General features: G+C 37.6%; 2 protein-coding genes across 5 annotated transcripts in view; one reads left to right on the forward strand and one right to left on the reverse strand.

The window, feature by feature from the left end:
• Positions 1–510: 510 nt before the first annotated feature.
• Positions 511–6,035, forward strand: NANOS3 (nanos C2HC-type zinc finger 3). 3 transcript variants are annotated; one of them, XM_058171592.1, is made up of 3 exons: positions 511–1,144; positions 1,232–1,273; positions 5,202–6,035. In XM_058171592.1, the coding sequence occupies exons 1-2, from the start codon at positions 650–652 to the stop codon at positions 1,235–1,237; spliced, it is 501 nt and encodes a 166-aa protein (XP_058027575.1). In that variant the 5' UTR covers positions 511–649; the 3' UTR covers positions 1,238–1,273; positions 5,202–6,035. The 3 variants fall into 3 exon arrangements, with proteins under 3 accessions (XP_058027575.1, XP_058027573.1, XP_058027574.1); XM_058171590.1 differs by having other exon boundaries at positions 511–1,273; XM_058171591.1 differs by lacking the exon at positions 1,232–1,273.
• Positions 6,036–6,315: 280 nt separating this feature from the next.
• The window catches only part of BRME1 (break repair meiotic recombinase recruitment factor 1), an 82,106-nt gene continuing 61,726 nt past the window's right edge, over positions 6,316–26,695 (reverse strand). For both annotated transcript variants that reach the window (XM_058166023.1, XM_058166021.1), the window contains 6 exons: positions 17,428–17,503; positions 11,492–11,590; positions 8,915–10,621; positions 7,802–7,926; positions 7,224–7,313; positions 6,316–6,567 (listed from right to left, as the gene is read on the reverse strand). In XM_058166023.1, coding sequence (XP_058022006.1) covers positions 6,408–6,567; positions 7,224–7,313; positions 7,802–7,926; positions 8,915–10,612 — 2,073 coding nt within the window. In that variant the 5' untranslated portion in view covers positions 10,613–10,621; positions 11,492–11,590; positions 17,428–17,503 and the 3' untranslated portion in view covers positions 6,316–6,407. The remainder of the gene's footprint in view (positions 6,568–7,223; positions 7,314–7,801; positions 7,927–8,914; positions 10,622–11,491; positions 11,591–17,427; positions 17,504–26,695) is intronic.

A 26,695-nucleotide genomic window follows, 5' to 3' on the forward strand; every position in this document is an offset into this window, starting at 1 on the left:
GCAGCAGGCAGGAAGGAAAACAATCAAGCCAGCTGCCTTTAAAAGGGGGGAGGAAACCATCAGATCCAGAAAACAAGCCCTTTCCTGATAACTAGTGAACTTCTAGGCTCTTGCATTCCAAATAAGAGAACAATTAGCAGTGCCGTCTTCATTACAATTTGGGAAATCTCCTGCTCTAAAGAGAGATAAAAACCATATTTTATGAAGTTTTAGAAAGTAAAGATGTTTTTTTTAAAATCACGTTCTGGGCTAAGCTGACAGTCCTTGCTTTCCAAAGGCTAATCATATCTTTTAACACACCTGCAAAAGAACATTTTGGGCGCGTCTTGAGCTCCTTCTGCTAAGGCCCTTCCTGCTAAAGGTGACTTTACAAGGTCCTCCAGCATCTTGGAGCCGTCGCTGAAGTGCTGTAAAAGCCCGCCTGTCCTCCTTAACTGTCCTGTTATCTTGCGCTGGATCTCTCGGCCAGGAAGTCCCACCGCCTCTCTCCCGCCAACCCTTTGCTTTTTCTTTGCCAAATCAGACTCCTGGGCTCCAGGCAATTGTCGGGGGTGGTGACCGGCCGCTTCTGAGAAAGCCATTGGCTCCTCCAGGAGGTCTCCCACTTTAAAGCCGCGGGGGGGGCCGGGTGGAAGCCCAGTGAGCAGGTATGAGTCCGGCCGCTTTCCAACTCTGGAGGGATTATTTCCAGCTGGCCAAATTGGTGGAAGGGATGAACCGATACGGCCCCTCCGAAGAAGAGCCCGGACCTCAGGCGGCGGAATTGTCCCCGGAGCAGCAGCCGGAGCGCCAACTTTTCCCGCGGCAGCAGGAGCAGCGGCGGAGGCAACGGCAGCGGCAGCAGCAGCAGCAGCAGCTCCAGCAGCTCGTGGACAAGCCTCCCTCGGCCGCGCGTGGGTGGGATGGGCTCAGTTGTTCTTTCTGCAAGCAGAACGGGGAGTCGCGGTCCATCTACACCTCGCATCGGCTGAAGGACGAAGCCGGCCTCGTGCAGTGCCCTATTTTGAGAAAATACAAGTGTCCTCAGTGCGGAGCGTCGGAGGATTTTGCACACACGAGGAGGTTTTGCCCTTTAACCAAGCAGGGTTACACCTCTGTCTACACAAGCTGCATGAGGAACTCTGCTGGGAAGAGGAAAAAAAAGGCAAGTCGTCGAAAGCGCGAGCCGTCGTTGTTTCCTCCCTCGATATATACTTTATATATTAAAAAAAATCCTTTCCCCCCATCCCAGATTTGAAAGCCACCGAAAGGGATGGGCTGCGGCTCTTAATCGGTGAGTATCGGCGGTTGTTTGTAACTACCGAAAGGAGCTAGATAACGGTCGATTTTTTTTTCTATATAGCAGTGACAACCCTTAAAATGCTGCTTTTGGCGTCCAGTGGGGCTGGGAATTTCTTCCTTTCTTAATCTCAATCGAAGAAGGACCGGGGATTTGCCCATTTTACCTCTGGCATTTTTAATCCCATCTTCCCATTCTCAACGCTGCACAGGAATGGGCTGACTCGGGTTTGTCGAAAACTTTGTTTAGACATTCAGTAATCCCTACCTGATGCTAAAAACAAGCCTCATGCCCTACTGCTGTACAGGCCATGAGTTGAGAGTACAGCGTCCACTCCGACTGCCGGTGGTTACCCAAAAGACGATTCTGGGTTATATTGGAACGATTTACAGCGGCTTATTCAACAAATGGTATCTGACTAAAGTTTTTGTGGGAATGCTGATACATAATAACAGGCCCAGCAATAAGCAGGAAATTTGAATTCCTGAGTGGAATTCAAAAAACTGTTTTTTGTAGGAGGTGGGAGAGGATCTAGAAATATAGTTAGTAGAAACATGTTGAATTTTTTTTGATTGTATGCCAATTTTATGCTGGGCCTGTTTTTTGATTGTATGCCAATTTTATGCTGGGCCTGTTTTTTATCCCATAGGGAAGCCTGTAATAATTACTCTGATCTGCATATTAAAAAGTAACAAGAATTTAATTGCTTGAAGTTTTAAAAATCTTTCTCTGGGAAACCTATGCTATATATATATGTATATGGGTTTCCCAAAGAAATTTTCCCAAGGGAAATTTTACTTATTTCAGTAGGATCAAGGTGATGTAATATGGCATAATGTTCTAAATGTGATATATAAATAAACGTGGAAGAAAAATACATGGTGACTAAAAAAGTCAGGCAGAGTTAAAAGATACAATAGTTTTCACTCTCAATAATTTCCACACCTCGAAAGGATTCTGGTAACATTTCTTTAAGGCTCTAAGCCTCTAAGGCATAAACTTTGTGGTGCAGCTCATTTCATTAGATGCATGAAGTAGTTTAATTGATGTGTAGAACGTAAATACATTGGGAAAAGATGAGGGGAAAATGGAAATGTAGTTATGCAAATGAAAAGATCATGTGAGAAAGATCATGCGAGAAAGACCTTTTCAGTTAATCCCTGTAATGGGTTTGTCCAGGCCTTCTGAGATATTTAACTCTCATCAAGAAGTTTTAGGCTTCTCGTCAATCCATTGTGATGGAAAAGCCGCTTGGTTTCAGAACTGTTATTTTGCTATCTATATTGGAATATCCTGGAAGGTCAAATGTTTTGTTATTTGTCTTTGTTTTTAGTTCTGATGTCAGATTTGTATCCCTTCTTGTGAAGACCCAAAATAGTACTGCTGGCAAATGATATTAGAAAAAGATACTGTTTAGACCCATGTTGGTGTTTTAGATTGCCAAGGGCTAGGTTCAAATTTATACTTGGATCAACTCAGGATCTATGAATGAATCAGTGAACCCAGTCACTATCTCCCAGTCTAATTACTTCGCAAAATTTTGTAAGATACACTGGGAGAGAAATTATTTATATTGTCCAAATAAGCCACTTTGAAAGGGTAGCAATTTTTTTGATGATCTCTAGATGGCAAAACCAATTTGTCTAGTAAAAATTATTGGGACTTTGAAGATCTGCTCTTTTGCTTTGTAACTCTAGGTCAAAGTCTGCAACCAGTAGTGTGATTGTTACAAAGGATTAATTGGCAAAGAACTGATGGGAAAGAGCTTCTCTGTATGATTTGGATGCTTGTTTACTTAATGAGAGTGATTCTGAAAATGGACATTTATCTAATTGGGTCCCTATTAGCAGAGTAGGTTTTCAGTGCTCTGGGATGAAAAAGGTCAATATATATTAAAACAATTCTTGGGTTGTTAAATTATAATTATAAGGCTGACAGTTTATAGACTTAGAGCCCCCTCATCTTTGCTACACAATTAAACAGGAAATTACTTTTTCATAGTATTAGATTTATCATTGTTGTTTATGACTCTTGATCTTGTTTTATGAAGAGAGAACCCCATGCCATTTTCTCAAAACTACACTGCTCAAAAAAATAAAGGAAACACTTAAACAACACAATGTAACTCCAAGTAATCACACCTCTGTGAAATCAAACTGTCCACTTAGGTAGCAACACTGATTGACATTCAATTCCACATGGTGTTGTGTACATGGAATAGACAACAGGTGGAAAGCATTGGCAGTTAGCAAGACATCCCCAATAAAGGAGTGGGTCTGCAGGTGGTGACCACAGACCACTTCTCAGTTCCTATGCTTTCTGGCTGATGGTTTGGTCACTTTTGAATGCTGGCGGTGCTGTCATTCTACTGGTAGCATGAGACGGAGTCTACAACCCACACAAGTGGCTCAGGTAGTGCAGCTCATCCAGGATGGCACATCAATGTGAGCTGTAGCAAGGTTTGCTGTGTCTGTCAGCGTAGTGTCCAGAGCATGGAGGCACTACCAGGAGACAGGCCAGTACATCAGGAGACATGGAGGAGGCAGTAGGAGGGAAACAACCCAGCAGCAGGACCGCTACCTCCGCCTTTCTGCAAGGAGGGACAGGAGGAGCACTGCCAGAACCCTGCAAAATGACCTCCAGCAGGCCACAAATGTGCATGTGGCTGCTCAAATGATCAGAAACAGACTCCATGAGGGTGGTATGAGGGCCCGACGTCCACAGGTGGGGGTTGTGCGTACAGCCCAACACCATGCAGGACGTTTGGCATTTGCCAGAGAACACCAAGATTGGCAACTTCGCCACTGGTGCCCTGTGCTCTTCACAGATGAAAGCAGATTCATACTGAGTACATGTGACAGAGGTGATAGAGTCTGGAGATGCCGTGGAGAATGTTCTGCTGCCTGCAACATCCTCCAGCATGACTGGTTTGGCAATGGGTCAGTAATGGTGTGGGGTGGTATTTCTTTAGGGGGCCGCACAGCCCTCCATTTGCTCGCCAGAGGTAGCCTGACTGCCATTAGGTACCAGGGTGAGATCCTCAGACCCCTTGTGAGATCATATGCTGGTGCGGTTGGCCCTGGGTTCCTCCTAATGCAAGACAATGCTAGACCTCATGTGGCTGGAGTGTGTCAGCAGTTTCTGCAAGACGAAGGCATTGATGCTATGGACTGGCCCGCCCATTCCGCAGACCTGAATCCAATTGAGCACATCTGGGACATCATGTCTCGCTCCATCCACCAACGCCACATTGCACCACAGACTGTCCAGGAGTTGGGGGATGCTTTAGTCCAGGTGTGGGAGGAAATCCCTCAGGAGACCATCCGCCACCTCATCAGGAGCATGCCCAGGCGTTGTAGGGAGGTCACACAGGTACGTGGAGGCCACACGCACTACTGAGCCTCATTTCAATTTGTTTTAAGGACATTACATCAAAGTTGGATCAGCCTGTAGTGTTGTTTTCCACTGTAATTTTGAGCATAACTCCAAATCCAGACCTCCATGGGTTGCTCAATTTGATTTCCATTGATTGTTTTTGTGTGATTGTGTTGTCAGCACATTCAACTATGTAATGAACAAAGTATTTCATTCATTCAGATTTAGGATGTCTTGTTTTTGTGTTCCCTTTATTTTTTTTGAGCAGCTTACAATACTGGGCCCATTTTTGATCATACATATTTCTTTGGATTGTCTCCAAACATGGCATTCAGTCATAACTGGTAATTTATAATCCACAAAGCTCATTTGCTCTTTTAGAAGACTGGGCTTGAATTATTCATTAAATTTATATGCTGCGCATCTCACTACCCAAAGAAACTCTGTTAAGAATTAAATCTGCCCATGTTAACAAACATTAATTATGCTTCCTTCTGGGTGAGGAAAATGTTATTGAAATTAATGATATGTGTATTATTTCTTTCAGGTGTCATAATAGCCCTTTTCTGAAGAATGGAGAGACTGTAGGATTAATCATTCATGTGGAGTCACCGGTGCTCAGAAATCAATTTATAAGCAACTTGAAAAGTGATACAGAAAGGATTAGTTAACAAATCTGATACAAGCAATACACCCAGCACTAGCGCACCTGATATCAAGAAATCTTTGTTTTTCCTCCACCTGAGTTCACATTTTGTTACAACTATTTGATGAGTTGCAAGATATTTTATATGATATCCTCAGTCTGTTCTTCTGCATTCAACTAACATGAATGCTGTTTATTTGTTTAAGGTTCTTTATGTTTATTATTTCTGTTTATAATTGTTTAAAGTATACTTGTTTTAAAAGGTTTTTTTGTGAACTAATTGTTTGATTTTAAATTTGCATAGTTATTGTTTTTGTATGAATACAGAATATTTTTCTTTAACTCTGGAATAAAAAGTAGGTATTTTCCATGATGATGGAATTAAAAAAAATACATAAATCCACAAAAAGATTTGTGTAGGAAACAAGAAATTTTGCAAAATAAAATACAGCATCACAATTGTTTCAGTTGGAGACATCTTGATGCCTTGTAATCAATATTATTTAAAAATGCTTCACTTCGTTTGACTTGTGCCCAAATAAAGGATTCAGATTTCCCTACACCCCCACAAAGTGAATATATCTTGCCTTCCACAATTTTGTACTGTCTAGATTTCTAACAATCTACCTGATGATATGGAATTATGGCAATTATAAAGCTAATATATTTGTATGGAATCAGATTGCACAAGGCTTTTCTAACTTATTAATAAACTATTAAATAGTTAAACCAAAATGTTGTACCTAATATCTGCAGTATTTTGTAGTGTGACTGAAATTTTTTACTTTTATTTAAAAAGCAATAGACATGCTACTCTTCTGCATGAAGAAATCATAGGAGACAGCTAACACCCAAATAATGTGCATCTTAAGAGTAGTGGGAAAGTTTTGTTATTTCAGGACATTAGCTTTAATTCTTCTCACAGTTGAGATAACCAGATAAATGTTAAAACAAAGATACAATGTATTTTTATGTTAAACTATTTTATTGAAATGAAAAGTAACTGTCGGAAAATAAATACCGCCCCTCCTGATAGGCTGACATAGCTAAGGAAAACTGCCAAAAGTAGAGCAAACATTCTTATAAATACTGAAGGAATAACAGAATCTACACGTTATACTGTAATTCTCTCTTCTTTTTCACTGCACAAGACATATTTGTCATATTGTTCATGTTGTGGGATAGGAGCCTCCCATGTTGTTTGTTTCTCCGAGACTTCAGTCTCTTGAAGGAATCCAGATCTCTGTGTGTACTCATGATCAATCGGCTAGAAAAAAGGTAACAAATTAGGAATTCTCACTGTTGTACAGGCATAACAAAAAAGCAAAATCTGAAATTCAAAGCTCCATTTAACCATGATTAGGCTAGAATGTCTTTTTCCCATAAACTATCAAATTCCTAACCATTACCATATTTTTTTTTTAAAAACGCAGACATTCATATAGTTTTATTTCAGTAAACTTAATGCTAGTTGAATTAAAAGTGAATATGCATTGGTAGTTGCCTTGAATCCAATGATTGTTAATTTCTAAATATTACTGCATTTTTCGGACTATAAGACTCACTGGAGTATGAGACGAACCAAGATTTTGAAGAGGAAAATAAGAAAAAAGAAAAGGTTTTTGCTCTCCCTGGCCCCCAGGAACACTCTGCAGGCCTCCCAAACCCTCTGTGTGTCCCGTTTTCGCCAAAAACTAAACAAGACAGTCAGTAGACAAGGATATTTAGGTCAAGAATGGAAAACCTGTGGTCATGTGACATAATTTCATTTGTCAGTTGAACTAATTTCAAAGACCTTTGAAAGTGATAAATCCGGAACCTTTGGTAAAAAGAACCTGTCCCATCCATGCTATGGATATTATGAAGATGCCTGCCTACTATATTTAAAATCGTTCATGTGTTTTATAACAAATATATTCTTACTTGAGATTAGACAGCTCTTTAATTAGTCCATAAACAACCTCTGTTGCATCCTCCTGTTTGGATGGATCACAAATTACCTTCATTTCATCTCTGATTTTAAAAAAATGGTAAAAGAATTAAGGTATCAGATAATGTAGATCAGTGATTTTTCCAATAGTAAAAATGCCCTCGTAGTTTTTAAATTCATTTTAAAGTACATTTTAGAGTACATTTTAATATTAAATACGTTTTAGCAAGTGCTTTTACCACCAAATCTTAGATATCTTATTCATAAAACTTTCTGTTCCTGCCCCCAAATGCCCAATATAGGACAAAGGAGCAGCACAAAGGTGCCAAACATTGTGGACATCTGTTCAAGAATAAGCATTTTAATTCTGCATTTTATTCTTTTGCTTTTTTTTTCTTTTAACAGTGCTAAAAGCATGAGAAAAATAGTAGATAAAAAATGGAATGTTAGCATAAACTTTCACTCAGATACAGGTAAACATATATACACATGTGTGAGTGTGTGTAGTCCTTAATCAGACCATGTGGAATGGGAATGCAAAATAAAAACTCACATTAGGAAACCCACTAACCTGACAATATTTGCAAATATTTCAGTAGAATCAGGGGGTGAGATTTTATTTTCTCCTTGTTTCCTTGTGGTATACTGATTACTTTTGTCCTTGAAACGTGTCTGTAAATCATTCAGAACACATGTCTGAAAGAAAAGAAATGGAAGAGATACAATGGTGTTCTACATAACAGAGTTTACTTGGACGTGGGAGTGTCATTTTCATTTTTATTCTGCTAGAAACCTATCTCAGCTTTGTGCAGGCTAATTTTTTAAAGACCTTTTCTAGTTAGCTTTGAGATTAAGCTGTTTGGGAAGGATCTGTTATGTGGCAAGGGAATAAATCCTGTTCATTTTCAGTGTACTTTGCTAGCAAGCTTTTCTTCTCCACTATTTCAAGAATTCCTGATACTTGTATTTCCATTTTCTCCTGTCCTCATTCTATTGGTACCTCTTTATAAACGAAGAGGAGGAAGACAATTATAGACAGCCAAGTAGTAGTCCTATCTACTTATCTACTTCTAATAATTCATCTTATTAGAAATGGATTAAAATAAGAGGCAAAAAGGCTTTTGTTTTGCACCCAGATGCCACCAAGAAAGCACACAGTAGAACTAAGAAATGAGAATAAGAGAAAGAAGCTGAATGCTTCTGAAAAGCAAAAAAAGAAAAAGGGTGGAGCTTGGACTAACCATGGAACTAAATGAGAACTGGGACTTGACTTGACCTATGATATCAGCAATTAATTGCAGAATGTTTTACATTTAAATTTATATAAAATATTGAAAAAAATTGCACCTCAATCTTAATGGAAGTACTGCACTTTATAAATGATATACCCAGCTTTAAGGATTCAACCTCAGAGACTGTTTTAGTTTTTAAATAACAAGAATTTAAGTTATATAATACATAAGAAAGTATATAAAGCTGTCCAGACTTGCTTTGCAGAGTGAGATGGGCAGCATATAAATTTAATAAAGTATAAGATCATTTCTTTCCAAATCAATATGAGATTGACAGTTAATTGTGAAGGACCTAAACACCATTAATAATGTTAATAACATTTTAAGATGACCTCTGTTCTATTGAATAACAATAGCACTTTAAAAAAAATAGTCATTAGTAGTCAGCTTACTTTCTGTGATTGAAATTCAACACCATGGCTTTCCAGGACGCCCTCCAATCGAGTGTCGGGCAAAGATTCCAGCTCCAGAGAAAAGGAAGTTGGGCAAGGAGAATATACTTGAGCTCCCATGTCAAGATCATTTGGTGCACTGATGCTGGAATCTGGCCCATATGCAGCAAAAGATCCTTGCATTTTTGACTGTGCATCAATTTCCTTATTGGGGTCACCCAACACTTGTGGTGGAAGAATCTCTACAGAATGAAGGCTGCTTTCCACTTGGTCAGGTTTGCTCTTGTTTCCTTCACACTGAGCTGATTCTTCATCTGCCATATAGATATCGCTGGAAAAGAAGACACTTTTCCTTGGTTTTGGTTCTCCCTTGGAAACCTTCATTACTGTTTTCTCAACAACATTTCTGCTTGGCAATGCATTCATAATATTGTCTATAATCAAATTATTTTCTCTGAGTTCTGATTGCTGCATATTCAACACCAAATGTTCAGAACAAATTGTATTCTCTTTTTGGATCAGCAGAGTAGGAACATTTGGTTCAGTCAAGTTACAAATGCTCTCCTTTATGCAAGCAATATCCTCCACAGAAATTTTTCTGCTTTCGGGTAGAACATCTTCATTAAATTGTGGGGAAATCAGACTTCCTTTTAAAATGATCTGGTCACAAATTGGCTCAGAATGATTCACTCCCTTTTCTAAATAGGGATCAACAGGCTGAACATGTGGAAACTCTTTCTCAGGAATACCTTGGTTTTTGATGCTATTTTGTTCTGCAAGAATTGACTCTTTTCTACAAGAGTCTATGCTTCTAATGCCTTTCTCTACAGGTTTGCCATTTGATTCGAGATTCTGCTGATCAGAAGCTTTTTTAATCAGTACAGATTTATAGGCTCCAGGTGCAGAAATTTCATTATTGCTACATGTACAATTGTCATTTTGTTCTTCAGTATTTCCACTTTTATCAGGAAGTCTCTCTGTTTCTTTGGCATTGGCATTTCTCTGTTTATTTGCACTAGTTGTACATGGAGAACTATTCAATTTTTCTGATGTAGGAATGAATGTATCTGTATTAACTGGAAGTTGAATCATGTTGGTCACCTTTTGGGTTTGGCTATCCATGCACTCAGAATAATGTGAATCTTTCCCGTTTCCATTATTAATCCAGTTAGGGTCATCTGTTTCATTTGCTTTCAAGATAATCTGCATCGATTTATCTTGTTGCACATTTATGCCTGAATTATCCAGATGCTCTTCTTCATTTTGGCCACTTTTAATATGGTCAATACTCCTATCTTCTAGCAACATGCTTACATTCATCTGCTTCACCAGTTGGTATTTAAGTGGCTCTATAGGGAGAGCTTTCTTTTCAAAATTATTCACATCATTATTACTTGATACACATGGAGAAGAAGAAACTTGTTTTTGTGACATTTCTTCTTTGTAGTTGCTTGCTTGTGAATTTGGTTCAATTTCTGCTTTTTGCTGAGAATCAGATAATCCTGATGCGGCATCATTATCGTTTGTTTTTCTAATCCCATATTTATCTTGTATTTTTACATCTAGTCTTTCATTTATTCTTTCACAATGAGGAATTATTTGATCTCTAGCACTCTCCATTTTTGTCACTGATGATTCTGCAGATGTAACTGGGTTCTGGAGAGTATTTTCTGCTGTTGTAGATACATTTTTATCCATATGTTGACCCTTTCAAAAGGCAAAAAAAGATAAAAAAGCAGTGCAAATATTTAGCATTTTATGAATTTTTTTCCCTCTCACCTCATAAAAATAAATGTGTTTATTATTTATTTATTTTTATTTATTTTATTTGTCACAACAGTATATATAAGCACAAGCATGAAAAAGCTATACGATATATAAGCATATATATAATCATTAGTATGTAATAACTATATGAAATTGGATACAATCAGAGGGAACATTAGGACAGGAACGGTAGGCATGTTGGTGCTCTAATAATAATAATAATAATTATTATTATTAAAATTATTTTTATTATTTATTATATTTATTAATTATTATTTATTTATTTATTTATTATTTATTTATTATTAAAATATTAATTAATTAAGTATTAATTATCCAGTATTTATATTTTGATCCTTGTTACTACTTTCAAGTTCTCTTCTAATATCAGTGAATATAAATTCACCATATACCGATAGCTACAAAAACACTGTAACAAAGTCTTTAAAATATTTTTAGATTAATTTTTATTGTATTCCTATTCATTTGTTGTGTGCATGTCACTCATTTTGTGACCTGCCCAGAGTCAAAGTCAGCAGTCATCAAAATCAAAGGTCTTTGACTAAAAATATTTTAATGCCAAGCTCAACATGAACAAGAAAATGCTTAGTTTCAGAAATACATCTACAAAGCTTCACTACTGCACAAATAAATAATTGTAAATAGCAGCAAAATATAATCTTAGTTGCATTCCATTACTTTTGAAATATTTCTTTCTCATCTAACCACAACCACTTTTTTATGGTGGCAAATATCTATTACATTATATTGTAAACAAGCAGAAAGTTTGTTGTGAATATCAGCTCATACCTTTTCGGTCCAAATTACTGTAGTTTCCTCAAAACATTTTTCTTGTCTTTTAATCAATGATTTTTTTGACTTAGTAAATGTTGGTATAAGCTTCCTATTCTATAATAAAAAATGAGACAGTTATATTCACTTCCTCAACAACTTTTAAAATTAAAGTATTCAATTTGGCCCAGTAAAACTATTCCATATGCATGAGGATAGAAAAATACACTATGGAAAAGCCATAATGGTTCTGTGATTAGTTGGTTTTGTGATTGGTTCTGTAATTCAGCAGAAAGTTTTTCTGTCAGAAAGAGAAACTGTTTTTACTTTTCCTTCCTTCTTCCTATACCTCACTGGATCAGTTTCCTTGCTGTTATCATTCTCCTCCATGCTCACCATCGCACATTTCCAAATACACAGGAAGTAAAAATTAAGTTAACATTAAGATTATAACTTCAACATTACATGTCTTTTTTTCTCTCAAAAGTTTTTTATTTTCATTTTCTATCATCATATTTAATGTACAATCATTTATCCATCACCTTTTAGCTTTCATTTGTTACCTATTCGGGCCTGCTCGTTTACCACTTCCTTCCGTAACTTAACCTTCCCTTCTCCTCTACCTTCTTCTACTTACCCATCCTCCCTCTCCTTCTCTTTTCTGCTTCCTCTCCTCCCTCCCCACTCCTCTCTTCTTCCCCTTCCTCTCCATGTCCCCCTCTTCCATCCTTCTCTCTTCTTTCCATCCTACTTCCTTCTTTCCCTCTCTCTCCTCCTCTCCCTTTCCAATCCCTTATTCCTACCAGTTCAGTCTGAAGTGGTATTTGAGCAGCCCCGATTTCATTTCAAATTCTTTTGCTTTTTAGTTACATATCTTCCGTCATACCTGTACATTTTTAATCAATCCATATACCATCTTCCACCCTCCTCCCCCAACCCTCCCCCTCCCTACCCACCCAGGACTTCACAGAGCAAATACAGGGTATTATAACCAACAATCACAAACTAAAATAAACTAATCATACATAGACTCCCACCCCTCTCTAAAACTTTAACTCCCCTTATCCATAAAAATGAAGAAAGAAAATATAATTCCATCAATACAAATACAGTCTTCCCTTTGTAGATTTCTTCTTTCAGTCCAATTTTAAATTACAGTCCATCTTCTCCACCTATGTATTTTTTCAGATTTCATAGTTTTTACTGTCCAATCTTCACCAATCAACACCACAATTAATGTTCCATTTTTCGATGTTGCTCCATCAGTCAAATATCATTACTACAATTACATAGCTAACATTTAAATTACCAAACATTTAATAAACTATCCTTAGTCAATTAACATACTTAAAAATAATATTCGTAACATCTTTTTTCTTCCTCATTCTTGATACATTTACGCTCCGTTTAACATACAATTTACTTCTTTCTCTACTTTTAATAATTACAATCTTGCTTTGATCCCTACAGCATTTGAATCATATAAATCCAACATTTTCAAAATCTTACTTATATTCCCACCACTATATGTTACAAAACTATTACCATATTTCATCAAATACCATTACTACAGTTACATACCCAAAATTTAAGGTATTAAACATTTAACTTATATTCAATTAATATACCTAAAGCTAATATTCCTAAAATCCTTTCTCTTCTTCATTCCCTAAACATTTTATACTCCTTTTAACATACAATTTACTTCTTACTCTCTATTCTTAATAGTTACAATCTTGCTTTGATTCTCCCCCACAACCTTCTGTAATTCTGCTGCCAACATTAAAGTCTCAGTTTCAAATTGTGTTCCCTTTACTTCCTCCCCTTCTTTAACCATTCCCACCTCTCCTTCCTTCTTACTTCCTAACAATGGTAAACATCCAGCCTTCAATACTTTGGTATAGAAATTTCTTGCTTTAAAAACTGTATTAAGACAATATTTCACTCTCTTATAATTTACTGTTATTCCAGCTGGTACATTCCATCTATACTGTATCTGAAGATTTCTAAGCTGATCCATCAAGAATGTGTATTCTTTTCTATTTCTTAACATTTTAAAAGGAATTTCCTTCAATACCAATACCTTTTGTCCCAATATTTCAATTCCATTTTTATAAGAAACTTGCAAAATTTCATTCCTAATCTTCCTAGATGTAAAATAAATTACTATATCTCTTGGTAAATGCCTCTGCTTTGCTACCCATGAATTAACACAATAAATTTTTTCAATTTGAGTTTCAATGTCCACTGGGCTCTGTACCATCAGCTGTGCGAAGGCCTCTGCAAAAATCTTCTTTAGAGCCTCTCGTTTATATTCCTTCAAACCTCTTACTCTTAATGCATATTCCATAACTCTGTATTGCAATAAAACTCGTTCATCCTCTGCTCTTTCCGCCTTGATCTGGAGCTCCTCTATTTTGTTTTTAAAATCCAAATTTACTTGATTAATTTCTTCAAATCTATCATCCAACTGCTTTATATCCTCCACCTTGATTTGAAATTCTTCTATTTTACTTTTTAAGTTCAAATTAGCTTGATCAATCCCTTTCACTTTTCCCTCCAATTTTGTTATGTATTCAGTCACAGCTTTAATTGCTGTCACCAGATCTTCTCTTATATCTTCATTCTCAGTTGTCTTTAATTTGCAATATTTTGTCCTCAATTTCTTTAATTTTTTTATCCCGAGCCAACATTTGAGCCTTGAGAAATTCCTTCAACTCGTCTTGTAATTTATAAAGTTGGGCTAACGAAGCTCCAGCTTCCTTAAAAACTTTCACAGAAGCCATTTTACTTTTGTTTCATATTCAACCAAAGTCAAATCTTTTATTAAATCAATTATAAATCTTCCCAGTTCCACTTTATTTCTCCATATAAAAATCAAATCCAGCAAGTAGCAAAGTTCTAGGCAAAGCAATATTAAAAAACAACTTTTTAACTTTCGCTTTCTTCACTTATAGTTTCCACTTAAAAGGAAGGGGAAAAAAAAGAAAAATAATCTTGTTTCTTCTCCTCTTGAATTATAAAAAAAATAAAAAATAAAAAAAATTATCCGAATCCTTATTCCTTTAACATAATCTCTTCAATTAACACCAACGCCAACAACTAACAGGCATTTCCTTAACTTTCGCTTTCAATCCACAAACACCATTTTCTTTTCTTCGTCTCTATTTTTTCAAACTAAATCCTCTACTTAGGGAGTTTCAATTGATACATACATGCCTGTACTCCTGTTTTCGTTCTGCCTGCCTTAAAATCCAATCATTGATCCCTATCGATGGCAGGAGTGGACGCTGCCTTTAGCTCTGCTCGTTGGAACAGAGGCGCCTCTGGATCCGGAGCTTGTTCCGGGCTTTTGAAGGAGCTTCACCCTCAAGCCTCCAGAATCATTTCTGGGGCTTTCTGGGGGGCTCAACTTCAGCCCGAATGCTCTCCTTCCCCTCTTCGCCCAAGGGGAAGATTTCAAGCTGCCAGACAGCTAATCTCCACTGTCTGGACGGCTCTACGAGATCACGGAGCTGGCGGTCTAAAAAAAGACTGCCATCAGGGCAGCGGAGCCACTGGAAGTAAGATTACATATCTTAACATGTAAGACAACCCCGACAATCCCACATCCCAAATACCTTTAACCACCTTCCAAAAGACTAGGGCAAAGAGAAGCACCTGAGCTTTGGACCTCAAGTTCCCAGGAATGGGGCATTATCAACAAATTATTCTGGTAGAGAGATGCCTCAGATGTGACAAATCCAATTAAAGGAGGTGATCTCTGAGGTATCCAAAAACATCACTTTGAATTATACTTGAAAAGCTACAATTAAGATCCCAAGGCTAGGCTTTTTCAGAACTGTGTCATATCATTGAGCACTAGACAATACATAGGACACTGCATTCTGGACCAATAGCCACTTCTGTCTTAAGAGGCAGCCCTTTTAGAGAGTGGTGCAGTAATGGTGATGTGCAGTGTTGAGGGCATAAGTCACGGTAGCAATGTCTTCCCATTCAAGAAGGTCTGCAACTGGCATATCAGTTGGACCTGGACAAAAAGCCTCCCATCAATGAGACTTCTGATTGATGTCACGGCTGGAATGGCTGGAAAATAGCGGCACTCCACTGGGCTCTGTGAAATGCAGCCGGCAACTGCTTGCCGGGAGATCCTATGTGGTCAAGCTGCCCTGGATGGGTGGTGAAAAAAGGATAGGTGCTTTGTCAATCACAAGGAAACCACAATTTCCTCGCTGATCCAAAGAAAGCTCTCCCGAACAGCAGCAGCAGGGGCGACAGCCATTTTGGTCAGTCACAAGCTGAGACAACCAGGACACTAAGATTTTTTGCTGGAGCTGATTAAATCTTATTAATAATTGGTTTTATTGATGTTTATAGAAAACTGAGATATTGGAAATATGGTGGAACTTTGAGCAATATTAAAATATTAATGATTTAACAGGGGCAACAAACACATTGTATGGAGAAATATAATTGATGTTTAAATATATTTTTGGAGAAAGTGATAAAGAATCATAAAGACAGAATAGCACTGTTTAAAGATAAAGAGGTGAATATGGAAGAGCCCCAACAAGTGGGGGGTGGGGAAGTAAGTACAAACTTGAAAATAGCATTATATACATGGATACATAAAAGAATATATTATTATTATAATGAGCATATTAAGGTTAGAAGTTGGAAGATAAAACTATGTATATGTAATTGTATTATTATTGTTAACGCTGTGTAAAAAATACATTGACCCAGTCATTACACTGTCCACAAAATATGTTGTTTGTTAAAGGAAAATAAAGGCTTTCGGCAATGCTCTCCACCTGCTCTTCCAACAGTAGTTATGAGTCCAGCAGTACTATTTCCTCAAGAGATGCCCCTAGAGTAAATAGAATATACACTCAAGTATATACAATTTGATAAAGATTTGAGAGGCAATGTTCTCTGACATCAGATGTCATCTTAATTAGAAAATCACAACTAGAAATTACAATAAAATTTTCAGCAGTAGGAAGAAGACAGTGAAGGTCAGTGAAGGGGAGTGCAGGGCAGCCAAAAGCACAGAAATGAGGGAGAGTTAGGTGGACGGGGAAGAGTTAAAGTAAGTGCTGTAAAAGTTGACAGCCCAAAGGTTGTAATTGGTGGACTGCCTAAACTGTCTAAACAGTTATAACTTGACCGTAGAAGTGGTAGAGGTGCTGCAAGGGCCATAATCTCAAGGACTGATTGTAACTTCTATTTGTGTTGTGGTCCGTCAGCAGCCTACAGAGCTGGCAATGGAGTCAGACAGCGATGAGGCTGAGGTGAGGCCAGGGCCATTGGGAAGTGAGGTGCGGACTCCAGAGCCTCTAGAGCCTGATAGTAGTGAGGCAGAGGAACAGGAGGAGCCTGTTCCTAATGTACGCATGAGAAGAGCTGCCAGAAGGCAACAGCAGCTCAAGCAGAGAGGACAACTCGGGAGTAGGGCCAAGAGATGATTGGCCCCTCCCATAAGGCTTAAAACAGACCAGCACCGGCGTTTGGCCTTTGCCAGAAAACAACGTTGTAGCTGCGTCTTCTGCTTCGTCTACGTCTTTGTTTTTGTGACTTCTGGACGTTTGCCAGGAAGGCGCTTTTGACAGTTTGCCTAATTGGACCAAGGTTTGGGAGATAACTGAGGAATTTGTGTTGGGAGGCATTTGTTTTACTTTGAGTTGAATGACGCTGGGAATGAAGTAATTCCCAGATGTTCAAATAAAGTTTATTTGTTTTTTCACAGACTGAGTTTATTACTACCTACTTGGCCTGGGTCACAACAATTTGTTAGTGTCATCATCATTTTAAACGATCACTGAACAATTGATAGTTAAGGTAAGATTACTTGCAAACTTTGGAAGGTGGAAACCTCCAGGTAAAAAAGACAATATAAATTGCATTTACACTACTAAGATGTCATTTTTGTATTGAAATTGGAATATACTTACTTGTGAAGAAGGTATTGCAACCTTACTGTGATTTAGTTCTTTCCATTCAGAACCAGCCTTAAGTAACTTGACAGAGCTAGAAAGAAAAAAATAAATTCAGATTTAGAAACAACAAATTCTAATTTAAATTACCCAAAAGAAGGATCCTGCAATAGGGAAAAGATGATTTCCATCTTCCTATAAATGAACTTTATTCTTGGCAATTGCAGCGAAACAAGAAGTCCACATCTCTTCCTTCTATATTCACATTCTATTTTATTATATGTGTATATTACAGTCACACATTCATTTTCCCCTTGATTATAAAGCATTTGCATTATAAATTTGTTCAAAGGGAAAGAAACTTGAATTATCATTAATAGATAGCTCCATGCCCATTTGCACTTTTTTAGTTGCCAGTCGCCCCAAGCTGCATGTATCAATTAATGTCCAGTTTCCCAAGGTCTGCGGCTTCCCTCATTTTCTATTCCTTAGTTAAATCCCAAGGAAGGATTTAAACTGTGACAGATCTCCTTCCATTGGGCTTTTTCACTAAGACAATGTCTCATTTTAAGGAATTACTGTAAAGTACTTCCTTCCACTACAGATAATCTATTCAGTTTCATCTTCCATAAAATTGTTAAGCAATAAGCCATTTGTGTCAAATTCAATTTAAAACATTGTATACCACTTTGTGATAGTTTAATGGTTTCTCTCAAATTTTCTCTATTGAGAAAAAAATCTAGTTTAAAACTGTGCTCCTGCAATATAACAAACAAGTTATGAGTTTATCACCTCCATTATTTGTTTGCATTTCTGGTATGTGTGTGTGTAATAAATTATTTTGTCTTTCATATACTCAGAGAACAAATTGTTTGCAAAGAATTACAAGCATTTATATGAGAGTGTCAATTAACTCTTTACCTACTTTATGAAAGCAGTTATTCTACCATTTTTTTCAAGCTACACTGATATTTTAATACAAAATGAGATTCTGATCAACTGGATATTCAAATGACTGGCATCTGGTGAGCATATTTAAAGTGGCCTGCATTAAACAACAAAACAAAAAAGAGCTATGAGGAAAATGGAAAATGTCAGATAAATTGTGCACAGGATAGTGTGTATTAACAGTTATGTGAGATTAGAAAGGGATATGAGGCATATCAGTACTGGATAAAAAAATTAGGATACAAATGGGAAGGGAGTCAATTGCATACATTGCTCTGGCTAGAAAAGAAATGTGTATTACTATTATTTCATTTCCTGGGAACAGGCATTTAGGTATTCATGGCTTTGGACATCTCTAGTACTTGAAGGCTGAGAATTAGGAGGATTTTACAACACTTGGAATATCTCTTCAAGTCTTCAACCGGCCCCAAAACTGTTGGGACATCTAGCCTTGGGGCCATGGCAGTTTATATAACTTTCTCAACAGCTAAGGCTACTATTCCGTACTAACACTGGGTGGTTAAAGTATATTTTACCATCAAGACAAGATTGCAGCATGGAAAAGAGGAAGCATGACAAGAATGAATTCTGGTGTGTAGACATCACTTAAATCATCCAAGCAACAAAAACTAGATGACCTTGTGGAATTTAAAAAGGTGGCTGAAGAAGATAATGTTAAGTAATGACAACCACCAGCATTAGTGTTATTAGTAAATCAAGTGACTCCAGACAAAAATGATGTGTTGAATTGGGACTCACAAGATGAAAATGTAGTGGACCATCCCACCAACATGAGAAACCAAATTCCCTGCACCTCTAACAGTTTCCTCTTCTTGAAGCAACTCTAGCAGGTTTAGTTGCAGCATGTACTCCAAAAAGTTGCCAGGAAGAGGTCTCTAAAAATAAACTACAAATGTCATGTCTAGGCAAAGTTTAGTGATGGTGCAGACTGCTTTGTAAATTGTTCATTATTTAACAGAAATAAAAGTAAAAATGGATTCACTGAAACCCTTGATGTATTTACTCAGTCCTATCATAATAAATTATGTTTCTACTGGGGTGGGAAACTAGTTTAAAATGTCACTGTGCTGCTCCAATATAATGAATGTAAGAGTTATGGGATTATCATCTCCATTATTGGTTTGTATTTTTGTTATGCGTGTAGATGTAATAAATTAACTGGAGCAGAAACCTGAATCCAAAAACGATTAAGCCGCTGTAACCCAAAGTGAAGACTCAATAAATTGATTCTACTGTGAAAAGGGAACACCCCCCCCAAAAAAAAATCCTGTTCTTTTACTTTTGAGACATGGAAGGGTTGAAAATTAAACTCAGAACAAAGATGTATTGCAAACTAACTAGATTTACCTATACATCACTCTTAATAGACTCAATAGCAGACAGTGGGGTTCAAAGAAAGTAATACTCATTCCCTAAGTTGGTTACTTCAATGTCTGACATACTGACATACATTTGGTGCAGTGGCTTCCTAATAAGATGGGCTGTAATAAGAACCAAAGAGTGGTTCTCTTGCAAAGATAACAAGCCATCTCTGTCTTCTGGAGTCATTTATTCAGATAAGCAACTTCAGGCAGAAAGAGGATAGATTGCAGTTGAATTTATAGAGGCATAATTAGTTGACACCTTTGGAGCCCTGTCAAGCTGTGAAGAGGAAGATTTATTAAAGAAGTCAGAGCAATGGTTCTCAATCTTTTATTTACTGCGGACCCCCAATTAAATATCTTTTAGCGGCTTTCAGAGGTTTTGCTCTGCAGTTTAATCAGATGTGAGACAATGTAGCTTAAGATGGGCCCCAGGCAATAGTTTGATTTGTGCTGCTCTATCAGCTTCCCTGACTGACCTGTTGCTAAGTTGGCTGGCCAGCGACTCTGAAATTTTTCTTCACAATGGATTCCCTTTAAACACCTTTTGTGGCCATGGAGCATGCCCAGGGATTCCTAAGACTTAACTCAAGATTTAAATCATGACATTTCTTCAAGACTTCACACACACCCTGTGATGATATCACACACATCCTCAGAGTCTGCAGACCATAGGCCGAGAACAACTGAGTTAGAGGATCTTATGCAAACTTTAAGTACAGTGTACAAGATGGATGCCCCCACTAAGTGATTTGGTCTTTGTACCCTATATAGAAGGCTGCAAAAGCAGTACTAATTAGTTCTTCTCTAACAATCCTCAAAGATAGACAATTTGAGAGACAACCAGTTTCTGTCACTGAAGATTCAAATACACCACCAGGAGATGCAAATTCAGTCCTACAATATTACAGCGATTGCAGAACAGCATTTACTGGACTCTTAGTTTTATCAAAGGCCACTGGGATATCTCATCTTGGTTGTTCCAGTGCCACAGCTGGCAGTAGAGGAACTACTGGATATAATCCGCCCACCAGCATTACCCAGGCACTGTCTACACAGCAATAGATTTGCCTGCCCAAACTGAATGAAGGATATTTAACTAATATATTCCCTATTCTTCATTTTCTAGAACATTGCAAGGTGGAAATCCAGAAGCAGAGTTCCACAATTTGTGGCATATATTTCCAGCTACATCTTTTTTCCCCCCAAGAAAATTTTTCACCTACTTCCCATATTGCAACAGTGACTGGTGATCTTTTTGTGATAAATGGACATTTCAATAATCAGGAACAATCATTATCTTGTTAGAGTGGAATATGATTATTATTTATTTTATTTATTTATTATTTAAATTTCTATACCGCCCTTCTCCCGAAGGACTCAGGGCAGTTCACAGCCAGATAAAATAAACAATAATATTACAATATAAATACTATTAAAATACAATTAAAAGACTTATTCAATTGGCCGTATTAAGATTAAGAATTTTAAAATAAATGATAAAAAACCCCATTAAAAAACCAACAAATTTAAAAACTAACCCAGTCCTGCGGAGATGAATAGGTATGTTTTAAGCTCGCGACGGAAGGTTCGGAGGTCCGGAAGTTGACGGAGTCCTGGGGGGAGTTCGTTCCAGAGGGCGGGAGCCCCCACATAGAAGGCCCTTTCCCTGGGTGTCGCCAGACGACACTGTCTCGCTGATGGCACCCTGAGGAGTCCCTCTCTGTGAGAGCGCACGGGTCGGTGAGAGGTGAGAGGTCGGTGATGTTATAGGGGAATATTATTATTCAGTAATAATGAATAAAAGAATAAGAGGATCTGGATGGTGAACCACAAGGCTAGGAGCAATGTTATCTGAGAGTTCAATCTAGAAGTAACAGAACAGAATAACAGAGTTGGAAGGGACCTTGGAGGTCTTCTAGTCTTAGACAAATTGTTATCCAGTCTCTTCATCCAATGATGAAGCACCCAAACTTCCAAAGACAAGCCATTACACTGGTTGACAATTCTGTTAGGAAATTTCTCCTCAGTTCCAGATTGCTTCTCTCCTTGGTTAGTTTCCATCCACTGTTTCTTGTCCTGCCTTCTGCCTTGGAAAACAGGTTGACCTCCTCTTTGTGGCAGCCCCTCAAATATTGGAACACTGCTATCATGTCAGTAGACTGGACAAACCCAACTCCTGTAACCGTTCTTCTTGTTTCAGCCTCCAGCCCCCTAATTATCTTTGCTTCTCTTCTCTGCAGTCTTTCCAAAGTCTCAGTATCATTTTTATATTTTGGTGACCAAAACTGGATGCAATATTCCAAGTATGGTCTTGCCAAGGTATTATAAAGCAGTACTAACACTTCACATGATTTTGATTCTATCCCTTTATTAATGCAGCCTAGGATTGCGTTAGCTTTTTTGGTGGCTGCAGCATACTGTTACCTCATATTTAACTGATCGTCCACTAGGACTCCAAGATCCCTCTTGCAGTTATTGCTTTGTGTCATGTATTTGTACACTGAGATTAGCTTGATAACTTCATTCAAAGTTTAAAATAATTAATTATTCTTTTAAATATTGATATATAGTTTGTTTTGAGTTCTGTAATTGTTTTCAAACACAGGCATCAGTTGTCTCTTTTTAAGTTTGCAGATCTAAGTTCATTTTTGACTACTAATTAAGAATCAAAGTGATTCAGGAATTGCTTAGTCTTCAAGATCATACATCCTGATTTAACATTAGGCCAAAATCTCCAGTGTATCCTGATGCTTTCTCCAGGACTAAAGTTATCCATCTTCTTTTCTTGAATTATCGTGTTGCCTCGTCAGTAAAATGGTCCGTTTATCTTGTTCATTCAAAAAGAAGAGTTAACACCTTGAAAAGTGTCTGTTGAATAAAAATCTTTATCCAATAGATGATACAAGGTAGGCTTCTTTCTCCCACTTTCGGTGACTTTAATCCTAAATACAGTGGCTACCTAGCTAGGTTTTGTGACTAATAGTTGTGATAGTTTTATAACCATTTAGAGACTTTTTGCCCCCTGAAGTTCTTCAGTAATTTAACAATAATTGATCCTCAGTTTAATTTCTGCTGTACTAAAACCTCTTTTAGGATGTAACATCCAGTAGCTATTTTATACAACAATGTTATGTTCAAAATGATCATTTTCCAAATCTCCATCTTTCAATATCTCTCTGCTATTATTATTAGAAATAGTATGTCTGTCCACATATTTATGAATAGTTATAGCTGTCAAGCTATTTCACTCCGCTATAACATATTTGCCTATGTGTGTGTGTGTGTTTAAATAAATAACTAAAAAGTTCAAAAATATTTAAATAGAAATGATGAAACAGTGCATTGCATAAATACCAACATCAAGACTGACAGCACTTTCATCTAGGTATATGCTACAGGCCACCCAACCAAGCAGAGGAAATAAATGAACGTTTTGCCAATCAGGTAGCTCTGGTGTGTAAGAAACACACCACTGTAGTAATGGAGGTTTTTAACTACCCTGACATCAACTGGGAAACAAAATCAGCAGCAAATAGGAGATCAAACAAGTTCCTGACATACCTGATAACTCTGTTGCCTAAAAAATGGAGGATGGAACTAGAGGGTCAGCTGTGATGAACTTAATTCTTACTATTAGTAACCCAATGATTGAGGGAGTGGAAATTGTAGGAACTTTGGGGGAGTGTGACTATGTCATGCTAGAATTCACCACAAAGCAGGCACAGGTAACTGAACAAAGTCAGGCTAATGTTTTAGACTTTTAAGAGAGCTGACTTCAACAAGGCAAGAGAGATTAGAAAGGATTCTGTGGATGGAAAGTCTAGAAGGAAAAATTGTTCAGAATGCTCAGGAAACCCTGAAGAATGAGATAATAATGGCCAAACAAAACCAATACACAGAGAAAGAAAAATAAGAGACTCCAGATGAAACCAGCATGATTGCACAAATAGCTCTCTGACAAACTTGAGTGACAAAAAGGACAAGTGTAAAAAATGAAAACAGGTCCATATAACTAGAACAGAATATCAGAAAATAGCCTGAATCTGTAAGGATGAAATCAAGAAAGCTAAGACTCAGAATGAACTAAGACTTGCGACAAATGCCAAAAATAATTTTTAAAAAGTTTCAATATATAAGGAACAAAAGAATGTCAAAAAAATGTTGGTCACTAATGGGAGAAGATGGCAAAAAAGTGACAGGGAGAAACCAGAACTATATAATTCTTTCTTTGTACCTGTCTTTAAGCAAAAGGAAAAAAAACCTATCAAAAATAGAACCATGGGAGATAGAACAATAATGCAGATCATAATAGTAAGGAATTGGTAAGAGAATCCCTATCCACTTTTGACAAGTTCAAATCTCCAGGATCAGATGATTTATATCTCAGGGTACTGAAGGAGCTTGCAAGATGTGATCTTGAAACCACTGAATGCAATCTTTCAGAGTTCCTAAAACAGGGAGGAACTGCCAGGGGATTGGAAAAGTGCTGGTGTGGTTTCAGTCTTCAAAAAGGAGTATAAAGTGGATCCAGAAAACTACAGATCAATCATCTTGATATCGATACCTGGGAAAATCCTGGAAAAGATAATCAAGTAACAGATCTGTGAGCATTTAGAAATGAACAAGGTGATTACTAGATGCCAACATGGTTTTAAAAAGCAGATCATGCCAAACTTTATTTTTATTTATTTATTTATTTTTATTTGCATTTATATCCCGCCCTTCTCCAAAGACTCAGGGCGGCTTACACTATGTCAAGCAATAGTCTTCATCCATTTGTATATTATATACAAAGTCAACTTATTGCCCCCAACAATCTGGGTCCTCATTTTACCTACCTTATAAAGGATGGAAGGCTGAGTCAACCTTGGGCCTGGTGGGACTTGAACCTGCAGTAATTGCAAGCAGCTGCTGTTAATAACAGACTGTCTTACCAGTCTGAGCCACAAATCTTATTGCCTTCTTTGATAAAGTGATAAATTAGTGGATCAAGGAAATGCTGTGGATATAATACACTCAGATTTCAGAAGGCATATGATAAAAGTAGACCACACTCTACTTCTTGGTAAGATATAAAAATATGGAGTAAAAAGGAAGCAGATGGATTTGCACTTGGCAGACCAACTGTACTCAGTATGCCGTCCTCAATGGAACTACATCTACCTGGACAGAAGAATGCACTGGGGTACCTCAAGGTTTTATCATGGGCCAGTGCTCTTCAACATCTTCATAAATGATCTAGATCAGGGGTCTCCAACCTTGTCAACCTTAAGCCTGGAGGAATTCAACTCTCAGAAAAGGTGGCTGGGGAATTCTGGGAGTTGAAGTCCTCCAGGCTTAAAGTTGACAAGGTTGGAGACCCCTGATCTAGATGAGGGGATTGAAGGGCACTCAACAAATCTGCAGATGACTCCAAACTGTGGGGAATTGCTAATACTTTGGAAGAGAGACTCAAGATTCAGAAGGATCATGCCAGACTTGATTATTGAGCCCTATCCAACAAGATACAGTTTAGGGGTGAGAAAAGTAAAATCCTACACTTAGGCAGAAAAAAACAAATACACAGGCACATAATAGGCAGTACCTGGTTCAACAGTAGTGCCTGTGAGAGGGAGCTAGGTGTATTGGTGAACCATCGCAAGTATGAGTCAGCAGTATATTGCAGTGGACAAAAACAGCCAATGTAGTCTTAGGCTGCATCAACAGAGGGACAGCATCAAGATCACAGGAAGTCATATATTGGTAGTACCACTAAATACTGTACTAGTGAGGCCACATTTGAAATACTGTGTCCAACTCCGAGATACAAAAAAAGGTGCTGACCCTAGAAAAAGTGCAGAGCAGAACAACAAAGATGATACGGGATCTGGAGGTCAGATTGTATGATGAAGGGCTAAGCCTAATTAGCCTAAACCTAAGGATTAGGGGGTAACATGGTAGCTTGAAGGGCTGTCCCATGGAAGAGGGGATTGATTTATTCTCCATTGCACCTGAGGGCAGAACAAGAAGCAGTGGGTAGAAGCTTGTTAGAGGGAAATCCAACCTGGAACTAAGGAGCAATTTCCTGACAGTGAGGACAATTAATCAATGGAACAGCTTGCCTCCCCAAGTTATGGGTGCTCCATTGCTGGAGGTGTTCAAGAAAAGACTGGATAACCATTTGTCCAGGATGGTATAAAGTGTCCTGCCTTGGGCAGGAGGTTGGATTAGAAGATATCCAAGGTCTCTTCCAGCCCTATGATTCTATAAATTAAAAATAACATTTTATCAGGAAGAATATGAAATAGGATATTCCCAACTTGTTCTTCAATAGCAATGTTGATTGGTAGTGCAAAATTTTAGTTATCTGATTTATTAAATAGATAATTCAACAGTCATTTTCCAAATACATTTTACTAAGGCATGAACTGACAGGAGTGTGAATTTTGTAAAAACCAAAGCATAAACATGAATTACTCTAGTGTTTATTTCTTCAAGTGTGTAATTGCCAGGTGGTTTGCAATTAGTATTAAATCAGTATTGTAATTGTATTTATTTTCAGGAATTGCTAATTAAGCAATATTGCTGAATCCTTCTCAAACATTATAAAGCAGTGAAGTAAATTAGTCTTGCGAGCCATAAAATATGCTGAAGATTGTTTTAGAAATTCTCAGATTATTTTCCTGGTTTTACTGGATTTAACTATTCTTTATTATTTAAATCCATTCATTGAAGGAAGAAAGACTGATTTTGAGAGAAACTATTATAGTTTTATTGGCAGGGGTTACAAATCAATTACTGGGACTTGTCAGGCACCAACCTTTCCCAGTAAACAGGTAACACTAAAACAGAAAACAGAAAATATACCAACCACATCAGTGAATTAGCTATATTCACTGTTCTGAATGGTGCTACCTCTCATCCTCCTAGAATCTAGTCTGGATCTGACAGGAATATGATCACCATCATAACTG

This window comes from Ahaetulla prasina, chromosome 2 (genome assembly GCF_028640845.1).
Source record: "Ahaetulla prasina isolate Xishuangbanna chromosome 2, ASM2864084v1, whole genome shotgun sequence".
Taxonomy (NCBI): Eukaryota; Metazoa; Chordata; class Lepidosauria; order Squamata; family Colubridae; genus Ahaetulla; species Ahaetulla prasina.

What these genes read in the sequence shown, in the direction of transcription:
- NANOS3 (XM_058171590.1), top strand. Translation starts at nt 650, where the DNA reads ATGAGTCCGGCCGCTTTCCAACTCTGGAGGGATTATTTCCAGCTGGCC.